This window comes from Penicillium robsamsonii, assembly GCF_028829455.1.
Source record: "Penicillium robsamsonii strain IBT 29466 chromosome Unknown utg000003l_segment0_segment0, whole genome shotgun sequence".
NCBI lineage: Eukaryota > Fungi > Ascomycota > Eurotiomycetes > Eurotiales > Aspergillaceae > Penicillium > Penicillium robsamsonii.
This window is the reverse complement of record NW_026643221.1, coordinates 2,640,442-2,667,488: the sequence shown is the minus strand read 5'-3', so window position 1 is coordinate 2,667,488 and position 27,047 is coordinate 2,640,442. Positions and strand designations below refer to the sequence as shown.

The window sequence follows — 27,047 nt, the reverse complement described above, 5'->3', positions numbered from 1 at the left end:
AGGTGTCTAGTGTGAAGCCCAGTCCATACTCCATACAATTCGTCCCAACGCTCGTATAAATGGCCTGTCATTTAAGTTTCGAGATTAATCAGTCCCATTTGGTCCACGAATGCGCCCTGGTGACTCAACCTTGGATTACTCAATATTTGAGGGTTTCCGACTTCCTGAGGTTCTTTTCTCCAAAGTCACGCACTTCCGAGATCTTTTCATTAAATAAGACGAAAGCACCTCGGAACAAAAACAAAACTCTTCAGCGCAACATGTCTCCATTACTGAATTCTCGTGCCAAAGGCGCTATCTGGGGCGTCTGCGTAGCCGACGCACTCGGTGGCCCTATACAATTTCAACACGCAGGAACATTCGAGCCGATCACAACCTTAAGATATGTCGCGCCCTTCCATCAACCAGCTGGGTAAGTGTCAATCACAGCCATCTATGCAGAATACCTGTGGCTAACATCAGCCAGGTCCTACTCCGACGACGGATCTATGACTCTAGCTTTGGCGTGCTCCTTCTCCAAATCCGAGATGCAATACAACCATACACTGTCAATCCAATACTTTGTCGAGTGGCTGACCAATGGCAGTTTCAGCACCGTCAATCACTCGTGGGATGTAGGACGCTCCACTCGCACCTCCCTGAGGCAGTGGATTAAGTATGGCATGCAGGAAGGAAATTTTGAACTTGCCCAGACGATGGTCACTGGGGCATTGGATTACGAGGAGTTCTCTGGGAATGGGAGCTTGATGAGGATCGTTCCTATTGGGGTCGTTTACTGGTACGATTCTACATTGGCTCGGAAAGTTGCCAGAAGACATAGCCAGATCACTCATCCTTCACTCGCGTGTGTGGAAGCCTGTGAAGCGTATACGGAGTTGGTTTGTAAGATCATGAAGGGTTGGTTCTCATTTTGTTTTCTTTCCAGACTTGCCACTGACTTTCCTTTCAGGCGAAACGAAGAAGCAGCTCTTCCACGCACTCTCTGTGTTCCCCTTTACTCACCCTGCTCTGAAGATGCGCATCTCACTGTACAGATACAGAACAATCAACGACTGGAAAATCAAGGCGCCTAGTGATATGACTAGTAGTGGATGGGTTGTTGATACACTTGAATGTGCCTTGTGGGCATTCTTCAAGTATGACACCTGGAAGGATGGGGCGTTGGCAGTAGTCAATCTGGGTGGTGACTCGGATACTGCAGGGGCTGTTTATGGAGGTCTCGCCGGCTCGTTCTATGGATTTGACACTATTCCCGATGAATGGGTGGCCGGGATGCAGAATAAAGAGTTTATTGGAAGTATTGCTGATACACTGTCTGATGGGATCGCTTGTGATTCTTGAATCATATTGGACAACTTCCAGGGTTTCATTTGAAATTATTCCACCATACCTCCGTACGGATGTTTGAGAACTAGGAAAGCACGGTATTTTAGGGCTATTTCCTAAAGGACTCTATGTAAACAAATGTTGAAATAGGAAAGAGCGATGTGATAGTACAATCAGGGAAGGTGCGTGTTGCTACATTCTAGGTGTCAGGAGAGGTTCAAACCCGATGTTCACAGTGGAGCTGTAAACTGTCTTTGGATATAAACGAGAGTCTCTAAGTAGGAGATTGTGGGCTAGGTATGCAGAGAACTCGTGTTTTGGGGATTAACCCTGCCATAGATATATACTGTCTCTTACAGTTCATGGATCATTCGATGGTTACCTGCATATATGAAGTACTGAGCTTGACTCAATCAGCATAAGGAATAGAATTATTACGGGTGTGTTCCATCAAAGACAACACTTCAAAGTAAGTAGGAAAAATGGATATAAGGCTTCGATATCAACGCCAATGTGGACCGACGATCGGAGTGCCAAGAGTGTTATTGCATTCTAGAAGAGTAAATGACGTAGCCTGATTCTTCCAAGAACTACGGACTCCAACAATACGGAGTATATACTACCGAGGTCGTATCTGTGTATAAATTTCCCACAGACCAATTGACTGTTGCCTGACCATGAAGGTTATTACGCGGCCCAAAGCCGCCACATGTGGCGGGAAACATGCCATTTGCTTTTTTAAACCCCAGCTTGATACTCAACAATTGGAATTGGCTTTGATTTAAGGTCAAATAAAAACCAATACGTAGATGTCAAAAAGTGAATTGGTTGTTCTAGGCTATAGCTTGTTCTAAGCTATAGGGGGGGGGGGGGGGAAAGGAGAAAAGGAGAAAATGTAATCTCACGGTGATTAGACCGGACCTCCGGCCACGAGGGTGTAACGGTACTTGGGCATGCACTGTACATGTTAGCCATCTATGTGATCTGGCAGCAGATTTTTGTGTATGAAATTTTTTAAAAAAAACTTCAAGCCTAAGAGGGTTCTAAGTGTAGATCCTAAAACAGTGAGTATAAAAGTTTGGTCCAAACTGCTTCGTCACTGCCAAGCCCTCTCATTCCCCCCGTTCGAGCCATCCCCTCTCCTCTCTTTCACTTTTCACCTTTCATCCGTTGATTGTTGATTACTGTTTGCCAATATCTCCTTTACTGGCAATCTAAAGCTCAATCCCTCAATCCCTTTAGACCCACCTGCCAACCTGTCCATTCCAGAGCAGGAGTGACTTACTTGACAACCATCTTAGGCCGCGACACACGGAGAAAGAGGGCAGTGCGTGCTTGGCAGTCTAATACTCTTCTACAATAATCCTTCGCATCGATTTCCGACGATTACGATCCATCCACATTAAAACTGCGACCGTCGCATTACCGCCACCATGTCTAAAGTCGTGCGGAGCGTGAAGAACGTCACAAAAGGCTATTCCTCAGTGCAGGTCAAGGTCCGAAATGGTACGAGCCGATTCCACTACATCGCACTTCTAGGCGATGATCGAGTTGCGGGCAAGAACTGCTGTCGCCCTGGCTTACTGCCCCTGTCCTTTTCCGGGGGCTGCTTGCTGCATTGCGCCCATGCACCCCGCATAGATTGTAACCCAGTTGCTAACCTACTTTTACAGCCACTAGTAATGACCCCTGGGGCCCTACGGGCACCGACATGTCCGAAATTGCCGCCATGACTTTCGGGAGGTGAGTTGAAGCTGCAACCTACCGTGTGGGCGCTGCTAACGCCATTTGCATAATAGTCCGAACGAGTTCTACGAAATCATGGATATGCTCGACAAGCGACTTAACGATAAGGGCAAGAACTGGCGCCACGTGCTGAAGTCACTGAAGGTCCTGGACTACTGTCTCCACGAAGGCTCGGAGTTGGTGGTAACGTGGGCCCGGAAAAATGTCTATATTATCAAGACTTTGCGCGAGTTCACATATGTGGATGAGGAAGGAAGGGATGTTGGCCAGAACGGTAAGTTGTTCCTTGAAAACCAGAAGCATTGCAAAATTGACAGGTTGTTTTGTAGTTCGGGTGGCAGCAAAAGAATTGACTGCATTGGTACTGGATGAAGATCGTCTGCGCAGTGAACGCTCAGATCGCAAGCTCTGGAAAACTCGTGTGAGCGGACTCGATGAAGGCTACGGAAACTCCCCCGTGGAACCACCGCGCAGAGACCGACGCCGACGCAACGGGGATGAAGATTCCGATACCGAATACCGCTTAGCTATTGAAGCCAGCAAGGCGGAAGCTGAGGATGAGCGCAAGCGACGGGCCAAGGAGACAATGGCAACTCAGGACGACGACGATCTTGCCAAGGCCATCAAGCTTAGCAGGGAGGAAGAGGACCTCCGAAAGCGCGAATTGGAAGAGAGCAACGCCCAGTCTCTCTTCGACGACACCCCAGCTCAAGTCCAGCCAACCGGCTACAACCAGGGCTACCAACAGCAAGGTGCTGTGGACTGGTTCGGCAACCCGATCAATGCGCAGCAGCCCATGACAACTGGTTACCTGAACAACCAGTACGCGCAGCCGACAGGATTCCAGAACCAGCCCACCGGCATGAATAACCCTTACGCCAACGGCTTCCAAGCGCAGCCCTCGGGCTTTGATCAGAACCCGTACGGCCAGCAACAAAACAACCTTTTGCAACCCCAGGCTACTCTCCAACCCCAGCACACCGCATTCAACCCCAATAACCCTTATGGAGGGGATATCTTCTCGCAGCAACAGCAGCAGCAGCAGCAACAGCCCCAGGAGAACTATCAAAACGCAGGAAGCAATAACCCATGGGCCGGAAACCAGCCTCAACAGCAGCATCTGCAGCCCGCTGATGCTCTCAAGCCCATGCCAACAGGATCAAACAACCCCTTCGCTCAGCGTACTCAATCACAGTTCAACAGCCCTGCACAAACGGGCCCACCAACACTTAATTCCTTGTCGGAGGACCGTGCAACGAATCAGTTTGGCCAGAACAATGCGCAGTATGGCCAAAGCTCGCTGTTCGCCCAACCCACTCAGCCCAACCCGATCGCTGGCTTCCAAGCCCCACAGCCACCAAAGAGTACCCCACCACAGGACCCTCACCATGCTCGTCTCAATGCCCTGCTCGGGTCAGGCGACGGCCAGGATACCTTCGGTAATGTTGGAGACCTCCGAATCCCCGCACAGCACACAGCACCTGGCACATTTGTCAATTCTGCTGGTCAGGGTTTGGACCGCCTACACGCTGCTCCCACTGGAAACCCATTCTTCGGCCAACAATTCACAGGTATGCCACAGCAGACCGGTTATGGGCAGCAGCAGCAACAGCAACAGCCTACCAATAACCCTTGGGGAGGTCAGCAACAGCAACAGCGCGGTGGTAGTCTGATTGATCTGTAGTCACTGTTTCGTGAGGCTCTTCTTTATTGATTCACTCCTGATTTCGCTAAGGCCACTCACGCGGATACCATCTATTCCATTTTCTTTTTTCCCTTTCTGTTTCCCGTTCAGTCATTCGAGGGCTTGGTCGTCTGGTTTTTACCCCGGTCTCATTGTTCTTGTTTCCTTCATTTCTATCCCTATTACTACCTGATACTCGCCACAATCTTCCTACATTCGTGAACTGTGGGTTTGTTGAAGTCGTGTAAGGGAAGGCTAACAACCTACGCCTTCTTTTTCATGTCCTCGATGGCCTACATTCCTTCGGGGTTTGACCTGCGTCCTTCATCTTGTCTTGTATTTTCTCAAGACATTTTTTTGTTTGTTTCTGTCATCGTCTGCCATTAGGATATCCTTCTCATTTCAAACCACTTTCTTGACACTTTATCAGACTTCCTTATACTGCATAGCTCTATTTCAAGTGTGGCTACAAGTCTAGTCAAATTGATTGGGTAATAGCTGGGCTACTTTAGTGTGTGATCAAAAAGGTCTCATGATGTCCAATTGTGACTATATTTTGCGCCTTTCTTCTCGTATTGTTAGATGTCAAGTGCAAAGCCAAGGCAACACAGAAGAGCAAAGCTAATTGCCGCGCCAAATCATAATACCATAGGGATCACGATCAGCCTCACTAACAGAAACCGAAGCAACGCCTTGTTCCTTATAAAGGTCCCGAATTCGGAATTCACTCACCGGTGGTGCAAGCCCACCATACTTATTAAGATGCTCAAGAGCCTTCGCAGAATCCAAGAAAGCCTTATTCCACTGTTCCGTAACCTCGGCCTGCAATTTAGGCTGCATCACCGCACGCAGATATCCACGTTCCGAGTTAGTGTGCGAAAGCGAAATAACAACAGACCCACGCTCTGTGGCAGCCAATGCCTCGTGGTGACTCATTTCGCCGGTCAAAAGGAGATCAGGGAGCTCGCCGTCACCTTTGAGGAGCACGCCCGAGCCGGAGCCAGGACACATGCCCACCGTACGGATAGAGATAGCGTCAACAGACTGGTCTTGCGGGATAGCGATGGGGATACCACCGGGCAGGCCAATTCCACAAGCGATGTTGTCGATCAGGGTAGTGAGCGGCTGTTTCTCGGCAAAGGTCACCAGACGGCCTGCGCCGGCTGACTCGAAACCTTCTGGGATTGAGGCTGGCGGGGATGGGTGGATTGTGGACCTGGTGTGCGGCGGTCCTTGCGAGGGGGTTTGCACGGCGGGGATGGGTGATTCCGGGTAGGTTGGGGCGGAGTACATGCTTGAGTTGCAGCTTTCGATGGTGGCTTTCGGGGTATTTTCGACGGGTTTGAAGTTTCCCGTGACTACGTCGCAAAGCCAGTCGGCCATGCCGCCGGGGACGGTGTCGACTGCTGTGTGCGGGGAGTAGACGCTGATTCCATGCTGTGCTAGGCGGAGTAGGGATCGTTGTTGGGTGTCGGCGAAGGTAAGGGATTTCAAGCCGCGGAAGATGATTGGGTCTGTATGGATGGTGTTGTGTTAGATTTGGAGGAACAATTGTGGGTATTTGTTGCTGAATCCCACAAGCCATCTAAATCGCATGTATGCTCATTCCTCGGGGTGCGACTTACGGTATGCGACGATAACCGAGTGGCGCTTCTCAATAGCTTCTTGGGCAACGGCCGCAGTGAGGTCAATAGCAAGGAGGACCGAGTTATTCTGTATCCGGGAATTGTCGAAAGGAGTTTGGTCGATAGGAGCTTCGAGGAGCACTACAATTGCGAGGTCAGTACAGTACATTGCGAAAGCCCATCAAATAATATTTCGGAAAAAAAGGAGCTTACATCCTGTATTATCAAAGCTCTTGTCTGCCAACGCCTCCGGGTATCTGCATATAAGAGGTTAAATGAAGCTCCATACAATGCGGGGAGCTCTGGGATCAAGTGGGGGATGAATTACAGCTTTCTCATAGAGCTCACCACGCATTTGGTGAATGGCGAGCTTTCAGAATGTTTCACTGATACATTCATGGTAGTAGAGTATCGACGTGTAGTAGTGCGAAGAAAATTCATAGAGAGATGTAAACACGTTAAGAGTTAGAAGAGCAACGGAGGGAAAAATGTTAATGAGCCACACACACGTGCACTCACCAGCCACAGCCGACCGGAGGCTCTGAATTTGTAATAAAGGCAAACTCCCATACTTCGCGATAACCTCGGGTTTGGCACTTTATCTTCTCTCATCTTCTCTCCCTCTCCTTTCAGACCATACTTGATGTTCTCCCGCACCTCCTCCTTGACCGTCTTGAGCAGAAGCTGCCGCTATCTCCTCCGCCCTCACAATAACATCCAGCGGGCCTCGTTTTCCCTCACCGCGCGCTCTCACGCCGCCATCAACGCCGCTATGGCCGACACATCTGGAATCACCGCAGACTCGCTGAAGAACAAGTTGACTGAAGTGCTGCAGGCGCAGCATGTGGAGGTTGAGGATCTATCGGGTATGGATATTTATATTGAAAATGAGAATGGGAATGGCACTATGACGTCGAAATATTCTCTTTTTTTTTTCACCCGTGGATCTATCGCTGACGTTCTGTCTTTTGGATTTAATATAGGCGGCTGTGGACAGGCATTCCAGGCTGTGATTGTTTCCCCTCAATTCGAGAGCAAGACTATGCTTGCACGACACCGACTCGTCAACTCCGCACTCAAGGCCGAGATCGCTGCTATTCATGCTTGGACACCCAAGTGCTATACCCCCGAGCAGTGGCAGGCTCTGCAACAGTAACTGATATCTTCCAAGAGGCGGGGATATGAACCATGACCTCTTCCCAGAGGGATATCTGGAAGAAATTGCATTAGACCAATTGAGGTTCAGACTTGGTTCAGGAACGAAGGATCGGCCATTGATTTCTACTTACTCGATTGAGTCAACTATATGCTTGCCCATTTACTTCTGGCATTGATTTATCAGGCGTTCGCCGGGTTGGAAAGGATGGAATATTTGTACATTAAAATCCTGCGCTACGAGTTACCATGCAGCAAGGACCAGAAATAAATTTGTGCCTTGGGCCCGTGATATATATTTATTCTAGTATTTGTAAGGAGATTAGAGGTCTATCTAGAGATACTTTTAACCGAGCACCTTCTCGGCAGCAGAGACTTGCAAGTGATGTTAGCATAGAACGATATACTCGACAGAAAAGAGACATACCGTTAAGACCGGTGTTGTCAGGCTCGACGAAAGCTTCCTTGACCTTTCCATCCTCGACAAGCAGAACGTAGCGCTTGCTGCGGTTGTTGCCGAAGATAGCAGCGCTATCGAAGCTGAGGTCGAGCGCCTCGGTGAACTTTCCGGATGGGTCACCGAGGAAGCGAATCTGTTCAAAATAAAATATCAGCTCTGTCGCTAGCATTACAACAAAAACAAAGAGAAAAAAAAAAACTTACACCGCTCTTGCCGGAGGGATCAAGGGAGTCAGCCCAGGCCTTGGTCCTATATGATAGCTTTGTCAACAAACGTTCCAGTAGAGCTTTCGCTCTGCAATTCGATATTAGCTTACACGAAGGGGTCATTGACAGAGATGACGAAAGCCTGACCAGCCTCCTTGAGCTTGGGGTGGTTGATGAAGCCAGGAACATGGGTGCTTGAGCACGCAGGGCCTTGAAGAATGTCAGCCCCGAACAGTTTTGGTTCCCTACTAAAGTAGGGTGGGAATTCACGTACTGAAGGCAGCTGGGGTGCCAATGATGACAGCCTTGTTCTTGATCTCCTTGGCCAAATTGACCTTGTTACCAGGGGAGTTCTCGACCAGGACGTCCAGGTTGGGGATGGCGTCGCCCTTTTGCACGAACGCGGGGGCAGTGCTGTGGAAGAGGGATGCTTGCGCGCGAACGCGGGGGATGTTGGTTGCGATACGGCGGGCGAACATGGTGTTAATTAGATTAATGATGGGATTGATTAATTGCAAAGGAATGAGCGTAAGAAAAAGTGTGGATAAAATAACGGGGAGAGCAAGGGCGGTATGTCGGGGAAAGCTTGGGGGATTTCGTCACGGCCGTGCATTACTTTGAGGAACTCCGTTTACACCTCTCACCATTTACTTCCAAGGTTATTGATACCGTTTACTTTTATATATGTGTATAAATTTGTGTGTTTACTTTCATCTTTGCATGTTAATTGGCAAGAAACTTTCAACCTGTGGATAACTCCCGTGCGACCTGCGGAGGCTATACCGCAGGTACCGCGAAGCAACCTATATGAGCTGTCACTCTATAATAGGCGCTCTCTTTTATGGACAGGGCGGACCAGCCGCCTTCGAATCGGATGATATGAAGTTGCATCCTATTCCTCCATGACGCAGTGGATCCTTGCTCTGTCACACGGTGGATCATCAACCCCCTGCTGAAGGTTGCAGTCATCTTCTAGTTCAACATGGAGTTCGGCGCCATCATAACCGTTCGAAGAACAATGGACTTGACTGGTGGAGCTCAAGTGATATAAGTGATTGCGTGTTTTTACTACGACGACAATGTGGCTACGGGGGAATGTTGTGGGCTTTCAAATCGCCATTTGGACTACTTTTGGTGGCTTTCTACTTTGTAAACCATGGGGAACCACGTTGCAAAGTGTTATAGGTAATTATTTGGGAAAGACTCGAGTTTTTAGGGGATTTCTAGATCATAAGATATTTGGACGCCTTATATAATATCTTTTATCTTGATGTCCGCTCTCGGTTCAAGTTGGGAAAGTGGTTCTCTCCGATTCATAGGTTCATGAACCCATCGAACCTGTTCAACCCAAGCACATGATCCTGAGACACGCGGAGAATGGCAGGGCTGATCACTAACTGTTATCCATATAAAACAGATTAAAAAGCGTTTTCGGTGGAGCATATCTTACCCCCCCCCTGTCACAAAGACTCTTTGATATCTCAAGGTGTCTACGCTAATTCAATGTCTCACCATTTTCATCAGGTCATTGGGGGAATGCATGCCCCCCTCCATCTCGTGCGCACTGACACGATCCCCTCCATGCCCTGCATTCTCTTCTCATAACGAATTAGATCTGAGTATTATGAAGTTTTTTTCCTTTCTCTGTTTATTTCGAACATGTACCTATTCAATACCTGATTAGTACCTAGGTCCGGAGGTGTGACATACTGGAATTTTGCCCCTCGTTGGTCCCTGAGTCCTAGGATATTCAAGATCGACCTCCTTGCATACAGAAATGTCAGTAAAATCAAATATCAAAAATATCTCTGAGACGTATTTATATAAAATAAAACAAAGATACGAAATAATCAAGTAACCTTGAAACACTGTAAGTCCATCGCATGTACCAGTCAGTACCTCCACAGTAACTTTGGTACTTGGCTCTACCGCTAAACCCAGTAACTGACCGTACCCCCATTATTTCAATTTTTTTCCCTCTCTTCCCACCCTCCGAATAGGTCTGGCTTTCTCCCCTTGTATTCTTTTCTTTTCGGTGATCGAACATCCCGTTATATTTACAATCAAGTTTATCCGCGTTGGGACGAGACCAGACTTGTTCGACCGGTCGCGACCCGTCTAGCCCAGCATGGACGGTGGCCAGACCTCTTCCAATCCCGCCCCCGCTGGGAACTCCAGTGATTTTGTTAGTGAAATCCTATATTGTTGTTTCGAGATCTCTACTAACAATATGAATAGGTACGCAAGCTGTACAAGTGAGTCTTGCTCTGCAAACTTCCCCTGGTATTCTTTTTGACCTTTCATCTGATAATTCCCACAGAATGCTGGAGGACCCAACCTATGCGTCTATCGTACGCTGGGGTGATGAAGGGGATTCCTTTGTGGTTTTGGAGGTAATACGCCCGTGGCTTTGTGTGGCCGAACAGATTTCCTCTCTTGGTGCTTGACTAACTCATTTCCCGACAGTGCGAGAAATTCACCAAGACCATCCTACCGAAGCACTTTAAACACAGCAACTTTGCCAGTTTTGTACGCCAACTGAACAAATACGACTTCCACAAGGTTCGACAAAACAATGAAGAAAATGGCCAGTCACCATACGGGCAGAATGTAGGCACCTCCCCCATTCGAAGATCAGTTGGACCGAGGTTCTCACACAGATCATACAGGCATGGGAATTCAAACACCCAGAGTTCCGCGCAAATAGCAAAGAATCCCTCGATAACATTCGACGAAAGGCACCCGCGCCACGAAAACAAACCCAGCCCAGCGACGACTCCGTACCCACACAACAAATTGATCTTCTTAACCAGCAGATCGTGGCGCAGCAGCAGCAGATCCAGCATCTATCAGACCGATATGCCCAACTCACGGTGGATCATCAGCTCATGCTACAGGAAGTGATGCGAGTACAGAAAACGGTGTTAAACCACGAGAATGTCATTCACCAGGTGATGACCTATTTGCTTTCGGTGGATGCGCGCCAGCGTCGAGACAGCAAAGCTGTGGCATTCCAAGCGCCTGGAACGACAATGAGCCCATCCCAGGTTGGTACAGTGGATGATGAACCCTCATCACCCCTCCAGCAAGCCTCAAAGCTCCTGAACGATATGAATGCCGAACTACAATTCAATATGAACGGCGTCGATTCGATGAATGATACTCAAAAGGCCGTCGTGTCAACTCCCACCATGGATCCGAATACGCGCAATGGCTCGCTCCGCCCCGCGACAACGGCACCGCCAAATCCAGCACTCGTTTACCCCAAGATGGCCGGCGATCTGGAGCAAGTGGTCTATCCCGTGGGCGCCACCAATGGCATTGATCCCATGTACAGCGAACATATCAACAATGTTCCATACCCAATGCCCGCCAAGCAGGAGATGGATACACCAGATGCTCGTCGGCAATTTCCCGACAACCGGAAAAAGAGCACGAATGTGGACCCTGGCTGGGTGCGCAGCCCACAGATTCTTTTGGTTGAGGACGATGCCACTTGTCGGCAGATTGGCGGCAAATTCCTATACTCTTTCTCGTGTGTTATCGATACCGCGGTACGTTATCGGTCTTATCCCATTGATCAGCATAAGGTTGCTAATATTTCCATTAGTTTGATGGCTTGGAGGCTGTGAACAAAATCCAGGGTGGCTCAAAATACGATTTAATCCTAATGGACATCATTATGCCGAATTTGGACGGTGTCTCAGCATGCCACCTCATTCGCCAATTTGATCGCACCCCTATCATCGCCATGACCTCGAACATCCGGAGCGACGACATCCAGCTCTATTTCCAACATGGTAAGACGAACATCAAAATTGAATCAAGTCTCCCGCTAACTCGTTGTAGGAATGGATGATGTTCTTCCAAAACCATTCACCCGCAAGAGTCTCCTCGATATGCTTGAGAGACATTTGGATCATCTCAAGATTTCGCCACAGAACCCAGGAATGGAGCCAGTCCGGCCTTCGGCAGCCGCTGTGACCATGGCAGCTGCAAATCAAAACTCAGCGACTCAGTCGATCAAAGAAGATAGCTCTCCCGGCCAGTCGCCCGCTGGATCAATGAACAATTGGCAATCGCCCAGCCAATTCCAAAACATGCAGGCTGTTCCGTCTAATATGCCAGCAGTTCAAGGGCCATATATTACTGCTCAACCGGCCGCCTACACTGTTGACCAGAATGGCGTCCAGTACCCAGCAGCGCCAGTAGGAGTCCCAACCGGGGGCGCTCCTATCCGTCCCCCGCATCGCCGTCAAATCTCCGACATGGCCGGTGCCACCGACAACCCCAACATGCCGAAACGGCAGCGCATGTACTCCCAAACTCAACAACCAATGCTTGCTGTGCAAGCTGGCCGACCTGGCTAAACACCATTTCCGGCCATTCATCCTGGCTTTGATTTTCTACACTTCACCTTTCCGCCTGTCCATTGACTCACGATTCCCACTTGTCTATAACGAGGATTCGAAATTCCAAATCGTACATTTTGCTACTCTTTGCGTCTTGAATCGCCGCGGTCATCTCCCGCTTTTTACAGGTTCTGGCGTTGGGTTTGTTTTAAATTGGGTGGCGAATTTTGCGCGACTTTCTATGCGTCAGCTATATCCACCGTGGGTTCATGCATTTCCAAGGTTACAGAGAGATTGTTTCGTCAGGTACATATTCACAAACATAGTATTATTATTACTCTCTCACATTCTGTGTCCAGGGGCTGGTATCGGGTCCATCGTAATATCTAAACACCATTTACTAAGAACTCACGACTAAACTACATGGACCTGACGCGGGATCTCCACTTGATGGGCAACCCCGTCGATTTGCGCGGGTAGGGCGGACGAACTGTAGCAATAAGGTAAAAAGGTCTAGACCTTCTAAATTGATATTAAAATATTTAACCTCCTTTCAAGGTCCAGGAGGGCCCAGAGCTCCCCGCAAGGTCTGGGCCTTCCAAGGGCTTGCGCGTGTTTGCTTGGTTTGCATTTGAGGCTATATTGGTCTCACCCTCTGCCGGGCTTTCCTATCTTAGCTACCGCCGCTTTTGTGAGGGCTCTCAGAGTACGATGCTCTGAGGCTAATTCGATTTCCCTTAGCGTCACCTTTTGGCCCAGGGAATATCTTAACGGATGCATCCCCACTAAACGACTGTCTTGACCAAATCCCTGCCGTTTGCGGGTGAACAGCCTAATAGACAGCCTATGGCGTAGGCTCAGCTAGGAATCGCCCACCATAAGTTTGTCCTTACAGTAGGCCCAGAATTATGAGACCCAATTCTCTCGTTAGCTAGGATACATACGGCGTTCAACAAAGTGAAACTTTTGACCCATGGGATGATGCAACACATTATGCTGCTTAGGTCATCAGCATAATCATCGCTGATTGAGCCTATTCTGCCCATGTGCGGCTTTTTCCAACAGTTACGAAAAACTCACACCGGAACCTCGCCTAGAACAAAGAGTGATTAAACGGAGCATGTGCTTCTTTCTGGTGATTCTCGACAGACTCGTCTCGTCTCCTGCTCGACCGATACCCACGGCATAATCACAACCACAATGAACGACCTCCCGGGCTACAAGATCAAAAATGTCGTGGGGACCATCTACGGCATCACAGTTCGGACTCGGAACTAGGGCGTAGATCTAGGCGCAGTCGTTCGCTCAGCAGTTGGAGATGAAGTTTGATTATTCACGAACCTCATATATACTCCAAGAGAGACGACGATGGAACGATCGGTTGGGTAGTGCATGAGTCAGGTGGGGATGCGATTATTACGGTGATATTTGACGTAGCTAGTTTTGGGGCTCTGAAGAATACGAACAATCTCCCATGGCCTTCAGCTGCTGTGATGCCCAATGGAGTATCGTAATCTTCACTCGAGCGTTCATACCAACAGCGCGACTGAGCAGTAGTAACGCGAAGTTTCAACTTCGAGGTCGCCATTAGCCACCATTTCTGCGACGCACGAGGCTAAATCGCTACTAACAGGGCTAAACAGCCATGTATATTGATCCTGTGCGGCATTCGATATTAGGTCATTCTGGAACGCGTGCTGTAGAAAATTCGAAATCCCTATATATATTTAAATAAACCATGGTCGCCACCGCTACAACGTCGCCAACGCCAAAGCCGAATACGGGGACCATGCTGTCGCAGTGGTTAGGAGCAGATAACTTTAGACGATATCAGATAGAGTCACTTGAGGCAATAATTCCAGCGGGGTTTTCTTTAGAAAAAAGAAGGTATCGAAGTATGCCGGATCTTGACGGTCGCTTTGCTTCTTCACTGCACAGCCTTAGCACTGCAAAAAACGCCCTGCATGATCGAGGCCCAAGCAACGTGCACGATCCTGATTGGCTTTTCTTGTGAGAGGTAGGTAGGGCACCTGGTAGCGCATATAGATAAATGAAAAATTTGCCAATACAATAGGGAGCGTCGTCTTATCAGTCTGTAGTTCCATCCCAAATGAATGAATCCACCAAGGTTGAGCTATTTATAGAGAGAAATGTAGGCATCGCAAAAGCCTTTCATTGAAAATTGATCGATGTAATCTTGTAGGGTCGTCACTCATGATGCTAGAATCCAGAATAAAGCCAACCGAGAAAATCAGAGAAAAAAAGGCCCCCATATCAAAAACCAGCAAGTCGCTTATGCTTTCTTCTCGGCGTCCGGCGCTTCGGATGAATCACCAATGGGTTCAGGCTCTGCATTGCCTGCTTGAGGCTCTGTAGAAGGGCCTTCATTCTTGGCTTCTTCTACTTCTTCTTCTTTCGGTTTCGTGTCCTCAAGGACAATATCACCGTCCTTGTCGGCAGTTGATTCGGCCTTTTCCTGTTCTTCTATTGCCTGGGTAGCAGTCGCAGCGGCTGGAGCCGGGACATCGGCGGCACCGTCTGTGGCAAGACGCATCTCGACGCCTTTGCCGTCTTGCAGACCCATGTCTTCCACGCCGAGGAGGATCGGACCACGGGCGTGAGGGACCTCATCAGATGGCTCTGGCGAGGCGGTAGCAGCCCCTTCTTCGGCTTCGGATGGTGTTAGGCTTGTGGTGCCCGGTTCTTCCTCGGGCTGTGTAGGTAAAGCTCCGGTGCCTGGGGGGAAGACGTTAGTGAACAGGGAACCAGTGGCTTGGTAATAGTGAATGAACATACCCTCGACTAGTATGCCTGCATCTCCATTGGCATCCTCGCCTTCGAATGAGGCATTAGTTAACCACGGGATCGGAGTAAGTAGCGCACCGCCCAGAGATTCATCGCTTCCAAGACCGTGGGCAAAGTCCGGGGCCATATAAACCCCGCTGCTGTTGCCAGGAAGCACTAGCCCGTTCGTCTGAGCATTTGTTACAGCCGGCGTTTGAAATGGAAAAATATCTGCGGAGCTTGTCACTGAGACAACGCGATCGACAGCACGTAGGTATGCGGGTAACGTTCTATAGTGCTTGGTCGGGTAGAGTACCAGCTCTGCGAGCCTCTGAATGGTGTGTGGAGGTTTATCCTCAAAGAAGGATTTAATCGACAGGCGGATGGCGCTCAGAAGAAATGCAAGCGGAGGCGGAAGCGGGCCATCTGTGCTCGCACCAGATGGCTGAGGCTGTGAGTCTGGCACTTGCTTGCCCGACGAAGGAGAGCCAGTTTGCGTTGCCTGGGGTGAAGTCTGGATATCGGTAGGGGAGGTGTTTTCCTTGTTGCTGCTTTCGGGCGGGATGGAGTTTGCCTGGGAAGAATGGTTGGGAAATGGTTGCTGGCCGATGGGTTCGGGGCGCGCTTGAGGCATGGGGAATACATTGTACACGATCTGGAGCTACTGGTCAGATAAGTCGGTCAGGGAGATCGAAGTATAGCGCACGTATTCAAGTCGCTCAATCAGTGGCCCAGCCATGCCGTGCCATCTCTCTCTGTATGAGCGCGTTAGCCTCAGAAGTGTTTGGGGATCTTGGCAGTTTCACGTACAAATCTATCGGGCCGCCATTGGCGGCTGTTTGGAGAGCTTCCTCGTCTATAATTTTTATATCAGTAAGACCCATTGCAACTCGGACTGAGACTGTGACTGCCGATGGCCAACCTACCCAGAGACATTGTCCAGTCAGCTGTGCATGGAGAAGCAGACGGAGTCGAAGCTGCAATAAGGGCGCGGTAGTCGACATCGGTGATTGGCCTGAGCTTATCGATAGCAACACGTGACTCCCCACGAATTTTCGGAGTTGAGGGGCACCGTCGATCTCTCATTTGATATATCCCGATCAATTGACTCATTTATCTCTTCGATCGGACATCATGTGGAACTCACCAAAGGTCGGAATCCTCGGCGGTGGCCAATTGGGCCGCATGCTTGTCGAGTCCGCCAACCGATTGAACATTCAAGCCAATGTCCTAGATGTCGACAACTCCCCCGCCAAGCAGATCAGTTCCCACGATGGCCATGTGACTGGTTCCTTCAAGGAGCCTGAGGCCGTGCGCAAACTGGCTGAGACCTGCGATGTCATCACTGCCGAAATTGAGCACGTCGACACCTACGCTCTTGAGGAGGTTGCGTCCAAGGTACGGGTGGAGCCCAGCTGGCAGGCTATCCGGACAATCCAGAACAAGTTCAACCAGAAGGAGCACCTCCGTAAATATGGAATCCCTATGGCCGAACACCGGGAGTTGGTGAACAACACACCCGAGGAATTGGCTCAAATTGGAGAGCAGTTGGGCTACCCGATGATGTTGAAGTCGAAGACTATGGCATATGACGGACGTGGTGAGTCATATGTGATGTCGATATGGTATACATTTTTTTGTTAATATATCAAAGGAAATTTCCGTGTCAACTCCAAAGAAGATATCCCAGAGGCCCTCGAGGCTCTGAAGGATCGCCCGCTCTACTCTGAAAAATGGGCTTATTTCAAGATGGTGAGTATCCGCAGTTGAACACACCATATCATGCACGTCTCTAATATAACTTGTCTGCAGGAACTCGCCGTCATGGTCATCAAAACCAAGGACGACGTCCTCTCCTACCCCACCGTTGAGACCGTCCAAGAGGACTCAATATGCAAGCTGGTGTATGCGCCAGCCCGCAACGTCTCCGATGCCATCAACCAGCAAGCGCAAGCTCTTGCCCGCAAAGCCGTCGCCGCCTTCGAAGGCAAAGGCGCTTTCGGCGTGGAGATGTTCCTCCTAGAAGACAACAGCCTCATGCTCTGCGAGCTTGCAAGCAGAATCCACAACTCCGGCCACTGGACAATCGAAGGTTGCGCGCTATCCCAATTCGACAGCCACATCCGTGCCATCCTCGACCTGCCCATCCCACCCAAGAGTCTTGAGCTTCTCCAGCCCTCAATCATGCTCAACATCATCGGCGGCGCAACCCCCGATTCCCACCTCCAGGCCACCCAAGCCGCCCTCTCCATCCCCAACGCCAGTATCCACCTCTACAGCAAGGGTGCCGCAAAGCCTGGCCGCAAAATGGGACACGTCACCGTCACCGGCGCGACTATGCACGAAGCCGAGACTCTAATCCAACCCCTCGTCGACGTCGTCGACACCATGCGCGCCCAGCGCCCCGATATCAGGACCAAGGCTGTCCGATCCGGTCCCTCTAAGCCCGCCCCATCTGTCGCCGTCATTATGGGTTCCGACAGTGACCTGAAGACCCTCGTCCCGGGCCTTAAACTGCTGCGTGATTACTTCGGCATCGAGCCCGAGGTTGAGATCACCTCTGCTCATCGCACACCCGATTACATGGCCGAGTATGCGGGCCAGGCTGCCTCGCGCGGCATCAAGGTGATCATCGCTGCCGCTGGTGGTGCTGCCCACCTTCCCGGTATGGCAGCCGCTCACACTGCGCTCCCTGTTATCGGTGTGCCGGTTAAGGGAAGCTCGCTCGACGGTGTCGATAGTCTGTACAGCATTGTGCAGATGCCACGTGGTACGTTATCTTTCTGTTTTACTCAACTTCTTTATTTCATTTTTACACCCGGTCTATATATCTAACATCTCATAATAGGCGTCCCCGTCGCCACTGTCGGCATCAACAACAGCATCAACGCTGCCCTCCTCGCTGCGCGTGTGCTTGGCTCTTTCGACCCGGTTATCCAGCGCAAGGTCGAGACGTACGCCGAGGCTGCTCGTGCCGAGAACATGGAGTTGAAGGGTACTAAGTTGCGCGAGTTGGGGTGGCAGAAGTACTTTGATCAGATGTAGACGGTAAGCATGTACGTACACATTTGTGATTTGAGACTTGATACGAAGCAGATGCCGAAAGAAAAAGAGAGACACGGGAGGTTTTTACCTTTCCTGGGCTTCTTGTATAGTGGAGTTCAGTTTTACTTCTTTCTATAGACGACAATGAATGACTTTTAAGCTTATTTTTATTGTCCACGGGTCTGGGGGACTTTAAATTTCTTGACTTTGGTCAAAGCTTCAATTTACTCTGGAATGATTAACGCAGACAACGGTGGCAATATGTATTAGGCTACCGTTAGCTAATACCAGTACAAAATAATATGAAAAAAAGTCCATAGTGCACAAGGGGAAATCATAGCAAAGAAACAAAAAGATCAAGAGACAAAAGAAAATAACGTTACGAGAATGTCATAACGATTTTGGTCACATGTGGTTTAGACGGGGGTTCCGATATTGTTGATGGCAGTGCCGTTAGTAACAGTACCGGTAGTGATGCCGTTAACGCCATTGGTGCCATTAGCGCCATACTTACTGACGTCACCCAAGTTCTGGGGCTTGCCATTGACGAAAGCTTGGTCAACCTCATCGGAGAAGCCACGGGCCGGGTATCCGGAGACATTGTTGCCGTTGGTACCGTTGACAGTGCTGGGAGCGGCGCCTGTGGTGGCGCCCGAGGCACCTCCGGTGGAAGCAACTCCGGCGCCTGTACCTTGGGCGCTGGCACGGGACTTCCTGGTGATGGGGCCACCGGACGGGATACCGGTGGACTCGGATGCGCTGCCGAGGCTGAAGATGGGGGACTCCCAGCGGTCGCCCTTGGCAGCCAGCTCGACATACTCGGTGGTCTTGTTGGATACGCCACCGGGGAGCTGGATGTCAGGGAAGAGGGAATCGTGGAGAGTCAGGACGGTCTGGACCGTGGTGTCACGCTTGGCAACGTCCTCAGCCTTCTTGGCCTTGGCTTGAGTGCGAGCTCGGATGGCATCGGCGTAGCGAGAGAATATCGTGGGCGCGTTCGCGGGATCTTCGCGGGCGGCCTGCTGGGCACGGATGGCCTCGGTGTGGATGTCCTTGGCGAAAAGGTCGCCCTTCCTGAAGGCCTCGCGGACCTGGCCCTCGACCACCTTCTGCAGAGCGGGCCTGACCACGTTGAACAGCATGGGCTTGAAGACGTTGAAGAGCAGCTTGTGGCGAGACTTCCTCAGCTTGATATCCATGTTCTTGATGGACACAGACACCCTGTCCAACTTGACAAAGTGCTCCTTGTCATTCTTCTGGGCAGTCGAAGCAGCGATTTTGACGCTGAGACCTTCTCCACCGAGGAAGATGTCCATAATTCCACGATCGGTGATGGAGGGGAAGCCATCCTTCTTCTTGATGTAGTAGCTGATATCGCGCAGATCAGCCTGAATGCCAGACATGGAAATCATGATCTTATTGTCACGCTTGTTGGTAATCTTCTTGCGACCCCAGCGGAAGTAGTTGTCGCTGCCGAACTCAATAACGTTGGGCATCAAGTTGTCACCCTCAATGCACAGGTTCTCGACCACAACATCGACCATGGGGTCCGAAACCTCGATACGGGGGATTGGAACGTAGCGGACATTCTCGAAGAAGCTGGGAATGATAACATCGCGGAGATCCCGAAGGAGATCCGGCTTGAAGGTAGGCTTGCCATTCGCGTCGTGACCCAGATCCTTGAACAGCTTCTGGAACGACTCAGCAAGAGCCTGGTTTTGCGGGTCCTTCTCGAACTGATCGGCCATGAACTTGACCTCATCGACAATACGGTCGGCGTCACCGCGGTAACGCTCGCGCAGGAGGTAACGACCCTTATCATAAATCTCGTTCCACTGGCGGTTGCATTCATCCTCCATGATGAAGCCTTGCTCTCGCAGAGATTTGCTATATCTGGTCAGCTTTTGTTCAAGGGGGAAGCTTTCCAATTCACATACCGAATCAATTTGTCAACGTTTCTGAACCAGTTTCGGAGTTCAGGGTCCCTCTCGGAATTGCGGTAAATGGTGTTCAGCGACTCGAAGAAGCCGTCCAGAGAGGTGTAGTTGGCAAAGCGTTCGATAAGGGTGCGCAAGTTGTACTGAACTGCCTGAACATTGTCGGTCTTCAGGACGTCACGGGCAGAACTACTGCCCTGCTTGGAGATATCCTTGGAGTGTCCAGCGTATTGCTCAGCCATGCTCAACAAGGTCTCGACGGCTTGCTGGTCTGCATGGTTTGTTAGTAATCCTCGACATCGATATCACAATTATGGTTGACTTACAGTCAGCATGACCCTGGATCTCAATGATCATCTTCTTCAGGCGCCAGACGGTCTGCTCGCGACGCTCCTTGGGAATTTTCTCAGACAAGTAGCTCTTAGTCCTGTCGGAATATTCCTTCCTCTTGTTCTGCGGTGATGTACCAGTCTCATCCTCAGCGACTGCCTCAATACCTTCGTTCTCCTGGGCTAGTGTGAGTATGTGCAGATTTGGGGACGTATTAGGGATACATACAGCCTTAGCCTTGTTCTTCTTCACTCTAGACTTCAGGTCATCCTTGGAGATATTAGGCTTCTCGTGCCAGACGTTGTCCTCTGCAGGTTGGTCGATCTGCGAAAGGTCCTCTTGCGAGGGGCGGACCTGGTTGGCGGCCTTTTGAGACGCATCGGCAGCAATGTCTTTGCCAAGAGTCATGGCATCGCTCACTGCGCGTTGTTAGGAAATGTCCGTGATCCACAAATGGAAGTTTACTTACATAGTTTTCTAAACTCTCCGTTGGTGATCATGAGTGTGCCCAGGGTCTTCAGGCCATCAACGGCCTTGCTCGCATCTTGCTGGCTGCTCTCCTTGTCGATGGGGAGCCCAGGGCGTTTGCCCTCGACATCTTCACCTGAAATCTTCTGTGCTTGCCAGATAAAGTCCTGCAGGAGTTCACCGTCGTTCTTGACCAGGAGCATCTGCTTAGCTGCGTCGATGACATTGCGGAGATCTGCTACCAGGGTCTTTCCGTCGGGCGAGAGTTCCGTGGATGGAGAACTGAGGGCCTTGGAGTTCAAGGCACTGTTTAAAGCAATGTCGCATTGCTTGTTCTATAGGAGACAGGGGCCTAGTTAGCATTTGTGGCAAGACGAGTGGTGATAGAAAAGGATTGTGACGGACCGAGGGGAGCTTGCTATTCTTGAAGGCTTTAGCAGAGATAGTTAGTACGACAATGATCAATTGAGGTGAGCTGAAGCTTAACTTACCATGGTAGATACCAAACAATTGGAGCTTCTGGTTAATATCCTTGAGGGATTGCCTGTCAGTGGTAGTTGCAATTGGGGTCACCTCGTCATACATACCTTCTCCTTCTGCCTAGAGTCGGTGGGAACGTTCACAGACATGATGAAGTATGTATCGAAGACCAATGATGAAGGGATGAGATAGCTAAAGCTAGAGAGATATTATGTATGAACTAACAGGGTTAGATATGTTTGCATCCATGACAAACAAGGGTACTCACAATTAACTATTTATTGAGCCTATGTAGGCACAAAACAAGGGGTATCACTGGAATGAAGGGAAATATGAGAAGAAAATTCAAAGGAGGGAAGGGATGACGGAATATAAAAGACAAAGGGCATAGCGCCATTATGATGAGCAGGATCCAGAGGCAATGATCACTACTCCAAGCAGCTTTGATAATTACCTAAGGAAGAGCTACTTTCCCTATAGCTTTGGTGATCGACAGTTGACGTCATTCATGTGACACTGTTACGGAAATCTGCTCCTTCCCAATCTTGTTCACACTCAGAGAAAATAAGGGTACATATGTGGTGTCATATGTGTAAGGTATTAACTGGGGTTCCGGACGGAGTACCCAACTTCAGTCCACGTCATCCACTTCATCTCCAGGCTAGCTATCCACACTAAAGCTATATCTTCCCAAATCCTATGAAAAGCCCATAAAAATCCCACAAACTAAGATCTACGAAGTTTCAGGATTGAGATCAGAAAAGTCTTGGCGCACGCCATCATCCATGGGTCTATGTGGGTCTATATCAGAGTCTGCTCAACTTGACGTCAACACTTCGGATCTCATACGTGCAATTGATTTTCGCTTAACCTTCCAGGGAGATCCCGGGTTACGGTTTAGGAGGCCAAGCTTTCAGCCACCCAAAAAAAAGGCGTGTGTCTTCCATGGGGCTGTGCACCCACTCCTTACTATATTGAGAGTAGTGTCTCCATTTTCCTGATATTCAGTCTGATCGAATGATCGAGGTTGATCGTGACCATCAATGATTCCAAATATCTCAGTGGAGACCTTCTCCTGGGACCTGGTCGACCACTATTCTCGTCGAGGAGGCTCTAGTAGCGCCTTCTACGCGATGCCAGAAAGGGAAAATCATAGGGATCTCTTTTTCACCTATTCAATTGGTCCGCATCCGCAAGTATGAACCAGGGTCGACCCCTTTGTATGTTGTAGATTCGTCTCTCGAGGAAATTGACTGTACCAGAAGCTTTGGTTCAAACATGCAATTATGAAGTATGTGGCGCTCACGGAGCGATCCATCCACACGTTCCTCATCACTATCATGTTACCAGGCTGCAAGGCATACATCATTATTTAGACAACACAACCCCCTTCGAGCCCCAACTCGCCTTGAGGTACACAGGACAGTCCAAACCCCACCACTACCTTCCACCTCGATCCGTATATCAACAGGTCGCACGGAGTACACAGGCACTGCTCGACAAGACCAAACATATACATATGCGTACCCAATTATACTAATATCTAATCCCCCTTCCCCAATACCGCCTACTATCCTCCACGACCCTCCTTTCCCACCCTTCCTCAACCAAGGGCCCGATAACCTCTACCACACTCTGCCCCTTCTCGAAAACCTGCCGACAAGGCAAATCCAACGTCAAATTCTCCGGATTTCCAACACCAATAACCTCCTGCAACGCCTTCTCAGACGCGAGATACACCAGCCGCCCAATATGCGCCCAGTAGATGGCGCCCGCGCACATCGCACACGGCTCCCAGGTCGACACCAGCGTACATCGCGCCAGGTACGCCCAGTCGTAGTTTTCCGCGGCGTTGCGCGCGAGCTCGCTTTCTGCGTGCCGCACGTGCGAGAGAGAGTTCGAGGAGAGGAGGATTGTTTCGTTGTCTGGGGCTAGGAGAATTGCTGCAAATGGTCGCTTTTTGTGCAGGTCTTGTGCTTGCGCTTGGTGGATGAGGACTGCATGGGATGCGGCGGTAAGTTGGGGTTGTGTTAGGGGGATTAGGCTTGGGTTGGGAGAGGTCATTGTGAGGTATGGTTTGTATTGTGGGGACTAAGTATAGGTGGGTGAGGATATCTGAGTGGATAAGGTGGGTAAGGTGGGTTTGGGGATTGTGGATTGTTATATCGTGCTCGGTTTGGTATCTTGAGGTTCGCGGCGGTATCCGACGATGCGAGATACGGGGTGAGGGGCTATTCCTTCCTCCTCATTATATGTGAGACATTTAAAACTTGATTAAGACGGTGTATGTCGTGAATTATATACTGAGTAGTTTCTATGTACAAAAACAAGAGGGTCATTATTTACATGTGGAATCGTCAGGAGCCTCGGTCACTCGCAATTGGAGTCTGAGCAGCGGGGAGATTCCCTCTTAGCGGGTCCGTGGACGAGCCCTTGGAGGACGATCGTGTACGAGGGTGGGCACCGTAATCGGGAATCTCTGTGAATCTGTCGCTATCCGGCTGTGGTGTGCTATTGTTATGGAATGAAATATCCACGAAATCAGACAGATCGGTCGGGGCCGAGTTGCTGCCGCCGTTCTCAGTGATACCTACCAATTTGCCTAGGATCGCATATTCCAGCTTGAGCTTCACGCTGTAGACCATTGCCTTGAGGGCGACATGGATTTCGAAGAAGCCCGAGTACTCTACTCCGATAATGGCGGCGTCCATGAGAATCATGGCTATGTTCACGATCAAAAGTTGGACCAGGGTGCCTCGGTAACGGCCTCTTGGGCGGAGATTCAGTAGTCGCACAGCTTCCCAAGAGTAGATGACGGAGAGGATGATTTCTTGAATGGAGAATCCGATCAATTGGATACGCTCGAAGATGTTGAATCCGGCGGAGAAGAGGGAGGATTTGTTCGAATGGCTGCCAAGCTCGAGGACGGATCCGGGAATGTGTAGGATGATAGCGTCGACGATGATCATAACGAGAGTGGCGCGAAGGACGGTTGGGCTGTGACAGACGAGATGCAATCGAGACCAAAGGACTAGGGACTGGCCTGTTACCATCCCAACCCAGGCGACTAGCTCCATTGCCACGGGGAACATGCTAGTGTATATGTTGAAGATGATGAGGATATATCCGAGACCAAAAGGGATGATACTGAAGGAGGCGACGAGGAGACACCAAAAATAGCACCCGCCATATCTCTTGAAGGTGGCGAAGCACAGAACAATCAATTCCAATGCATTATACCAGGCAATTCCAATGAAACAGGCGACTACGGTGAGCACCGCGAATCGGTCGGCGGAGCGATCAGCGAAGCTGAAATTACTGCCGGGTATGTCGGCACGCGACATGAGCACATCGCTGTTGGAGTCGTATTGCGCAGTTATAAAACACACATTGCAAGGCGGAAATATGGTTGCCAGGAGGGGGATATATACAAGAGAAAGAAGCCTCGGAGGGGAAGACCTAGAGTAAGGGGATATATGCACAAGCCGAGCGAGATACGAGGCAAAAGAGTGGCGGAGAAAGTCAAAGATAAGACATTCTTCTGTTGATATAGATTGATTTCAATTGGGTCCCTGAAGAATAAAATCGGGGACTTTTGGGGGATAGCCCCGATTGCGGAGGGCCAGGTGACCTTCTGATAGGACACTTGCGTGTCAAGGTTGGGGCTACCTAGTTACGTACCAAAAGTTATGCTTTTCCCAAGGTTTGGAAAAGTTAGATAGTCAAGCACGATACGCGTTCTACTACATTTAGTAATCAGGTTATTAGGTATACCTATTACACTAGAGTTTCTACTTTGGAGCAAATGCACCATACAGTGGATAGCTCGGACCACTGGATAATGTTTGTCCTCTCACACTTTGATCAAATTTTTGTGCGTCAGGGGCTATGGATATGTACTCCATTATCGGGCGTATGTTGTGTTCTTGAGTCTAGTTTCAGCCCATGTAGCAAGGGATATGTTCTTGTTAACCAACGTTCATGTATGTTTAGAATTAGTACTCGTGATCTTATACGAGCACAGTTTCTGATATTTCCAAAAAATAATTACGATTATATCAGTTCAGTTATTTAGCCAGTGTATCTCTATGTAGTTCCAGGTATATCGTGGCGGGGCATAGCCGTTGATACAAGTTCCGGCAACGGCTGCTGCTTTCTCGGTATAGAGCGAGCTATATATACTATGATTCATAGTATCTGAGTGTCTTGATTGAGCTAGGCCTGTCACACTCATCTGGTACGTGACCAAACTTAAGATTTCCCCCAACCGCTTCGGGGTATAATACCATAATTTTGGGTACGTACATATTTAATTGACTGGAATGACTATAATATTCCGAGCCAAGGACCAAACGAATATTCCCTGCATTGTGGATTCATCTAGCTACTTGGCATTTGGGGATGTTTGATGATGATGCGCCTGGGTGCGAAAAGGACAACCTTAATTAAGTCTTGGTATTTCCAAAGTTTTCCACCTTGTTTTCCTTTTCTACTATAACCTGCTTGCTATCGATGCTTGCTTCCAAGGTTATGTTCGGTGGCTTTTCCCTGCATATGGTTACGCCGTGTGGCGTCTTACTGAGCTAAGGAGGCTCGATATATATATATATATTGAGCAATTGAAATCTGTCCAAGGAAATTTCACTTTTCTGTAACATGGCATAGCAACCAACAAGGCCAATATTATTACCTATGTCTAACCGAAAAAAGTATCAGATTCTCGCAACTAGGCACTACATGTTAACAACCGCCTAGTTCGTTTTGATCACTGCCAAAACAGGATAACTACATACATAACCAAGTCATACCTTACCCCTATCTAAGATCTTGTCACATAGGTGTACTATCCAACTTTGAGATCAGACTGAGAGTTGATAGCAGCCAGCCTCTTTTTGACATGAGATGTTAAAAAAGTATAAAAGACTGTGCTAGTATCCAATCATATTTTGTTACCCATATCTAGGCATTCCTAGGAAGCACACACTAGTATAGGTAGCGCCGATCGATCGCTGATAAATTTAGCCGATTTTTCTCTAATCTAATGGATCTTAAGCTTCAAAGTTTACTCCTTGTAGGCCCATTCTACTTTTATTACTACTAAAATATTAGAATTTCGGTTTACCGCACTATTTCCTAGTGACCCAATAAAAGCATGTGAATCTTAATTGAGCGATATTTTCTGACTCCTTTAATCCCTAGCAAGGGAGATATGTAAAGGTATATAATGCAAGGAACCCCTAGGGACAGTTTGATTCAAGGGCATCTTTCTAATTTTGTCATGGAGCTATATAGCTCCATGACAGTATGTCGAGATCCACATCTATCTCTGCTAATCATCTTCTTGCTCTCCCTTGTAGTGACGTGGATTTCCTGTTCATCAGTTATAGAATCGCTTTTCGCCCAGGCCCTGGCATTAGCGCCGGATATCTTAACCTCAACCCCTGTTCGG

The 27,047-nt window shown here is 49.3% G+C and overlaps 11 protein-coding genes across 11 annotated transcripts; 5 read left to right on the top strand and 6 right to left on the bottom strand.

The window, feature by feature from the left end:
• Nucleotides 1-260: 260 nt before the first annotated feature.
• Nucleotides 261-1,341, top strand: N7447_005731 (ADP-ribosylglycohydrolase family protein; the record flags this gene model as incomplete). The annotated part of the gene is made up of 3 exons (XM_057229993.1): nucleotides 261-412; nucleotides 467-882; nucleotides 926-1,341. The coding sequence occupies 3 exons, from the start codon at nucleotides 261-263 to the stop codon at nucleotides 1,339-1,341; spliced, it is 984 nt and encodes a 327-aa protein (XP_057085083.1).
• Nucleotides 1,342-2,759: 1,418 nt separating this feature from the next.
• N7447_005730 (epsin) lies at nucleotides 2,760-4,756 on the top strand (the record flags this gene model as incomplete). The annotated part of the gene is made up of 4 exons (XM_057229992.1): nucleotides 2,760-2,832; nucleotides 3,000-3,069; nucleotides 3,126-3,346; nucleotides 3,402-4,756. The coding sequence occupies 4 exons, from the start codon at nucleotides 2,760-2,762 to the stop codon at nucleotides 4,754-4,756; spliced, it is 1,719 nt and encodes a 572-aa protein (XP_057085082.1).
• Nucleotides 4,757-5,377: 621 nt separating this feature from the next.
• N7447_005729 (Nif3-like dinuclear metal center hexameric protein) lies at nucleotides 5,378-6,780 on the bottom strand (the record flags this gene model as incomplete). Its single annotated transcript, XM_057229991.1, has 4 exons — nucleotides 5,378-6,270; nucleotides 6,382-6,522; nucleotides 6,595-6,638; nucleotides 6,710-6,780. The coding sequence occupies 4 exons, from the start codon at nucleotides 6,778-6,780 to the stop codon at nucleotides 5,378-5,380; spliced, it is 1,149 nt and encodes a 382-aa protein (XP_057085081.1).
• A 244-nt stretch (nucleotides 6,781-7,024) lies between these two features.
• Nucleotides 7,025-7,537, top strand: N7447_005728 (uncharacterized protein; the record flags this gene model as incomplete). Its single annotated transcript, XM_057229990.1, has 2 exons — nucleotides 7,025-7,247; nucleotides 7,365-7,537. 2 exons carry the CDS (start codon nucleotides 7,025-7,027, stop codon nucleotides 7,535-7,537), a joined length of 396 nt encoding a protein of 131 aa, XP_057085080.1.
• A 345-nt stretch (nucleotides 7,538-7,882) lies between these two features.
• N7447_005727 (peroxiredoxin family protein) lies at nucleotides 7,883-8,697 on the bottom strand (the record flags this gene model as incomplete). The annotated part of the gene is made up of 5 exons (XM_057229989.1): nucleotides 8,477-8,697; nucleotides 8,313-8,412; nucleotides 8,200-8,245; nucleotides 7,964-8,129; nucleotides 7,883-7,911 (listed from the first exon to the last, which is right to left on the bottom strand). The coding sequence occupies exons 1-5, from the start codon at nucleotides 8,679-8,681 to the stop codon at nucleotides 7,883-7,885; spliced, it is 546 nt and encodes a 181-aa protein (XP_057085079.1). The 5' UTR covers nucleotides 8,682-8,697.
• A 1,582-nt stretch (nucleotides 8,698-10,279) lies between these two features.
• On the top strand, nucleotides 10,280-12,572 carry skn7 (uncharacterized protein; the record flags this gene model as incomplete). The annotated part of the gene is made up of 7 exons (XM_057229988.1): nucleotides 10,280-10,387; nucleotides 10,441-10,457; nucleotides 10,523-10,595; nucleotides 10,669-10,812; nucleotides 10,872-11,756; nucleotides 11,813-12,002; nucleotides 12,052-12,572. The coding sequence occupies exons 1-7, from the start codon at nucleotides 10,331-10,333 to the stop codon at nucleotides 12,570-12,572; spliced, it is 1,887 nt and encodes a 628-aa protein (XP_057085078.1). The 5' UTR covers nucleotides 10,280-10,330.
• Nucleotides 12,573-14,847: 2,275 nt separating this feature from the next.
• On the bottom strand, nucleotides 14,848-16,274 carry N7447_005725 (uncharacterized protein; the record flags this gene model as incomplete). Its single annotated transcript, XM_057229987.1, has 4 exons — nucleotides 14,848-15,993; nucleotides 16,045-16,093; nucleotides 16,149-16,194; nucleotides 16,265-16,274. 4 exons carry the CDS (start codon nucleotides 16,272-16,274, stop codon nucleotides 14,848-14,850), a joined length of 1,251 nt encoding a protein of 416 aa, XP_057085077.1.
• Nucleotides 16,275-16,472: 198 nt separating this feature from the next.
• Nucleotides 16,473-18,383, top strand: N7447_005724 (phosphoribosylaminoimidazole carboxylase ADE2; the record flags this gene model as incomplete). The annotated part of the gene is made up of 4 exons (XM_057229986.1): nucleotides 16,473-16,938; nucleotides 16,993-17,090; nucleotides 17,151-18,108; nucleotides 18,187-18,383. 4 exons carry the CDS (start codon nucleotides 16,473-16,475, stop codon nucleotides 18,381-18,383), a joined length of 1,719 nt encoding a protein of 572 aa, XP_057085076.1.
• Nucleotides 18,384-18,799: 416 nt separating this feature from the next.
• On the bottom strand, nucleotides 18,800-21,747 carry N7447_005723 (uncharacterized protein; the record flags this gene model as incomplete). The annotated part of the gene is made up of 8 exons (XM_057229985.1): nucleotides 18,800-20,270; nucleotides 20,321-20,591; nucleotides 20,647-20,827; nucleotides 20,879-21,069; nucleotides 21,120-21,453; nucleotides 21,524-21,549; nucleotides 21,610-21,649; nucleotides 21,706-21,747. The coding sequence occupies 8 exons, from the start codon at nucleotides 21,745-21,747 to the stop codon at nucleotides 18,800-18,802; spliced, it is 2,556 nt and encodes an 851-aa protein (XP_057085075.1).
• A 1,387-nt stretch (nucleotides 21,748-23,134) lies between these two features.
• Nucleotides 23,135-23,662, bottom strand: N7447_005722 (nucleoside deaminase; the record flags this gene model as incomplete). The annotated part of the gene is made up of 1 exon (XM_057229984.1): nucleotides 23,135-23,662. One exon carries the CDS (start codon nucleotides 23,660-23,662, stop codon nucleotides 23,135-23,137), a length of 528 nt encoding a protein of 175 aa, XP_057085074.1.
• Nucleotides 23,663-23,955: 293 nt separating this feature from the next.
• Nucleotides 23,956-24,942, bottom strand: N7447_005721 (uncharacterized protein; the record flags this gene model as incomplete). The annotated part of the gene is made up of 1 exon (XM_057229983.1): nucleotides 23,956-24,942. One exon carries the CDS (start codon nucleotides 24,940-24,942, stop codon nucleotides 23,956-23,958), a length of 987 nt encoding a protein of 328 aa, XP_057085073.1.
• Between the last annotated feature and the right edge of the window lie 2,105 nt (nucleotides 24,943-27,047).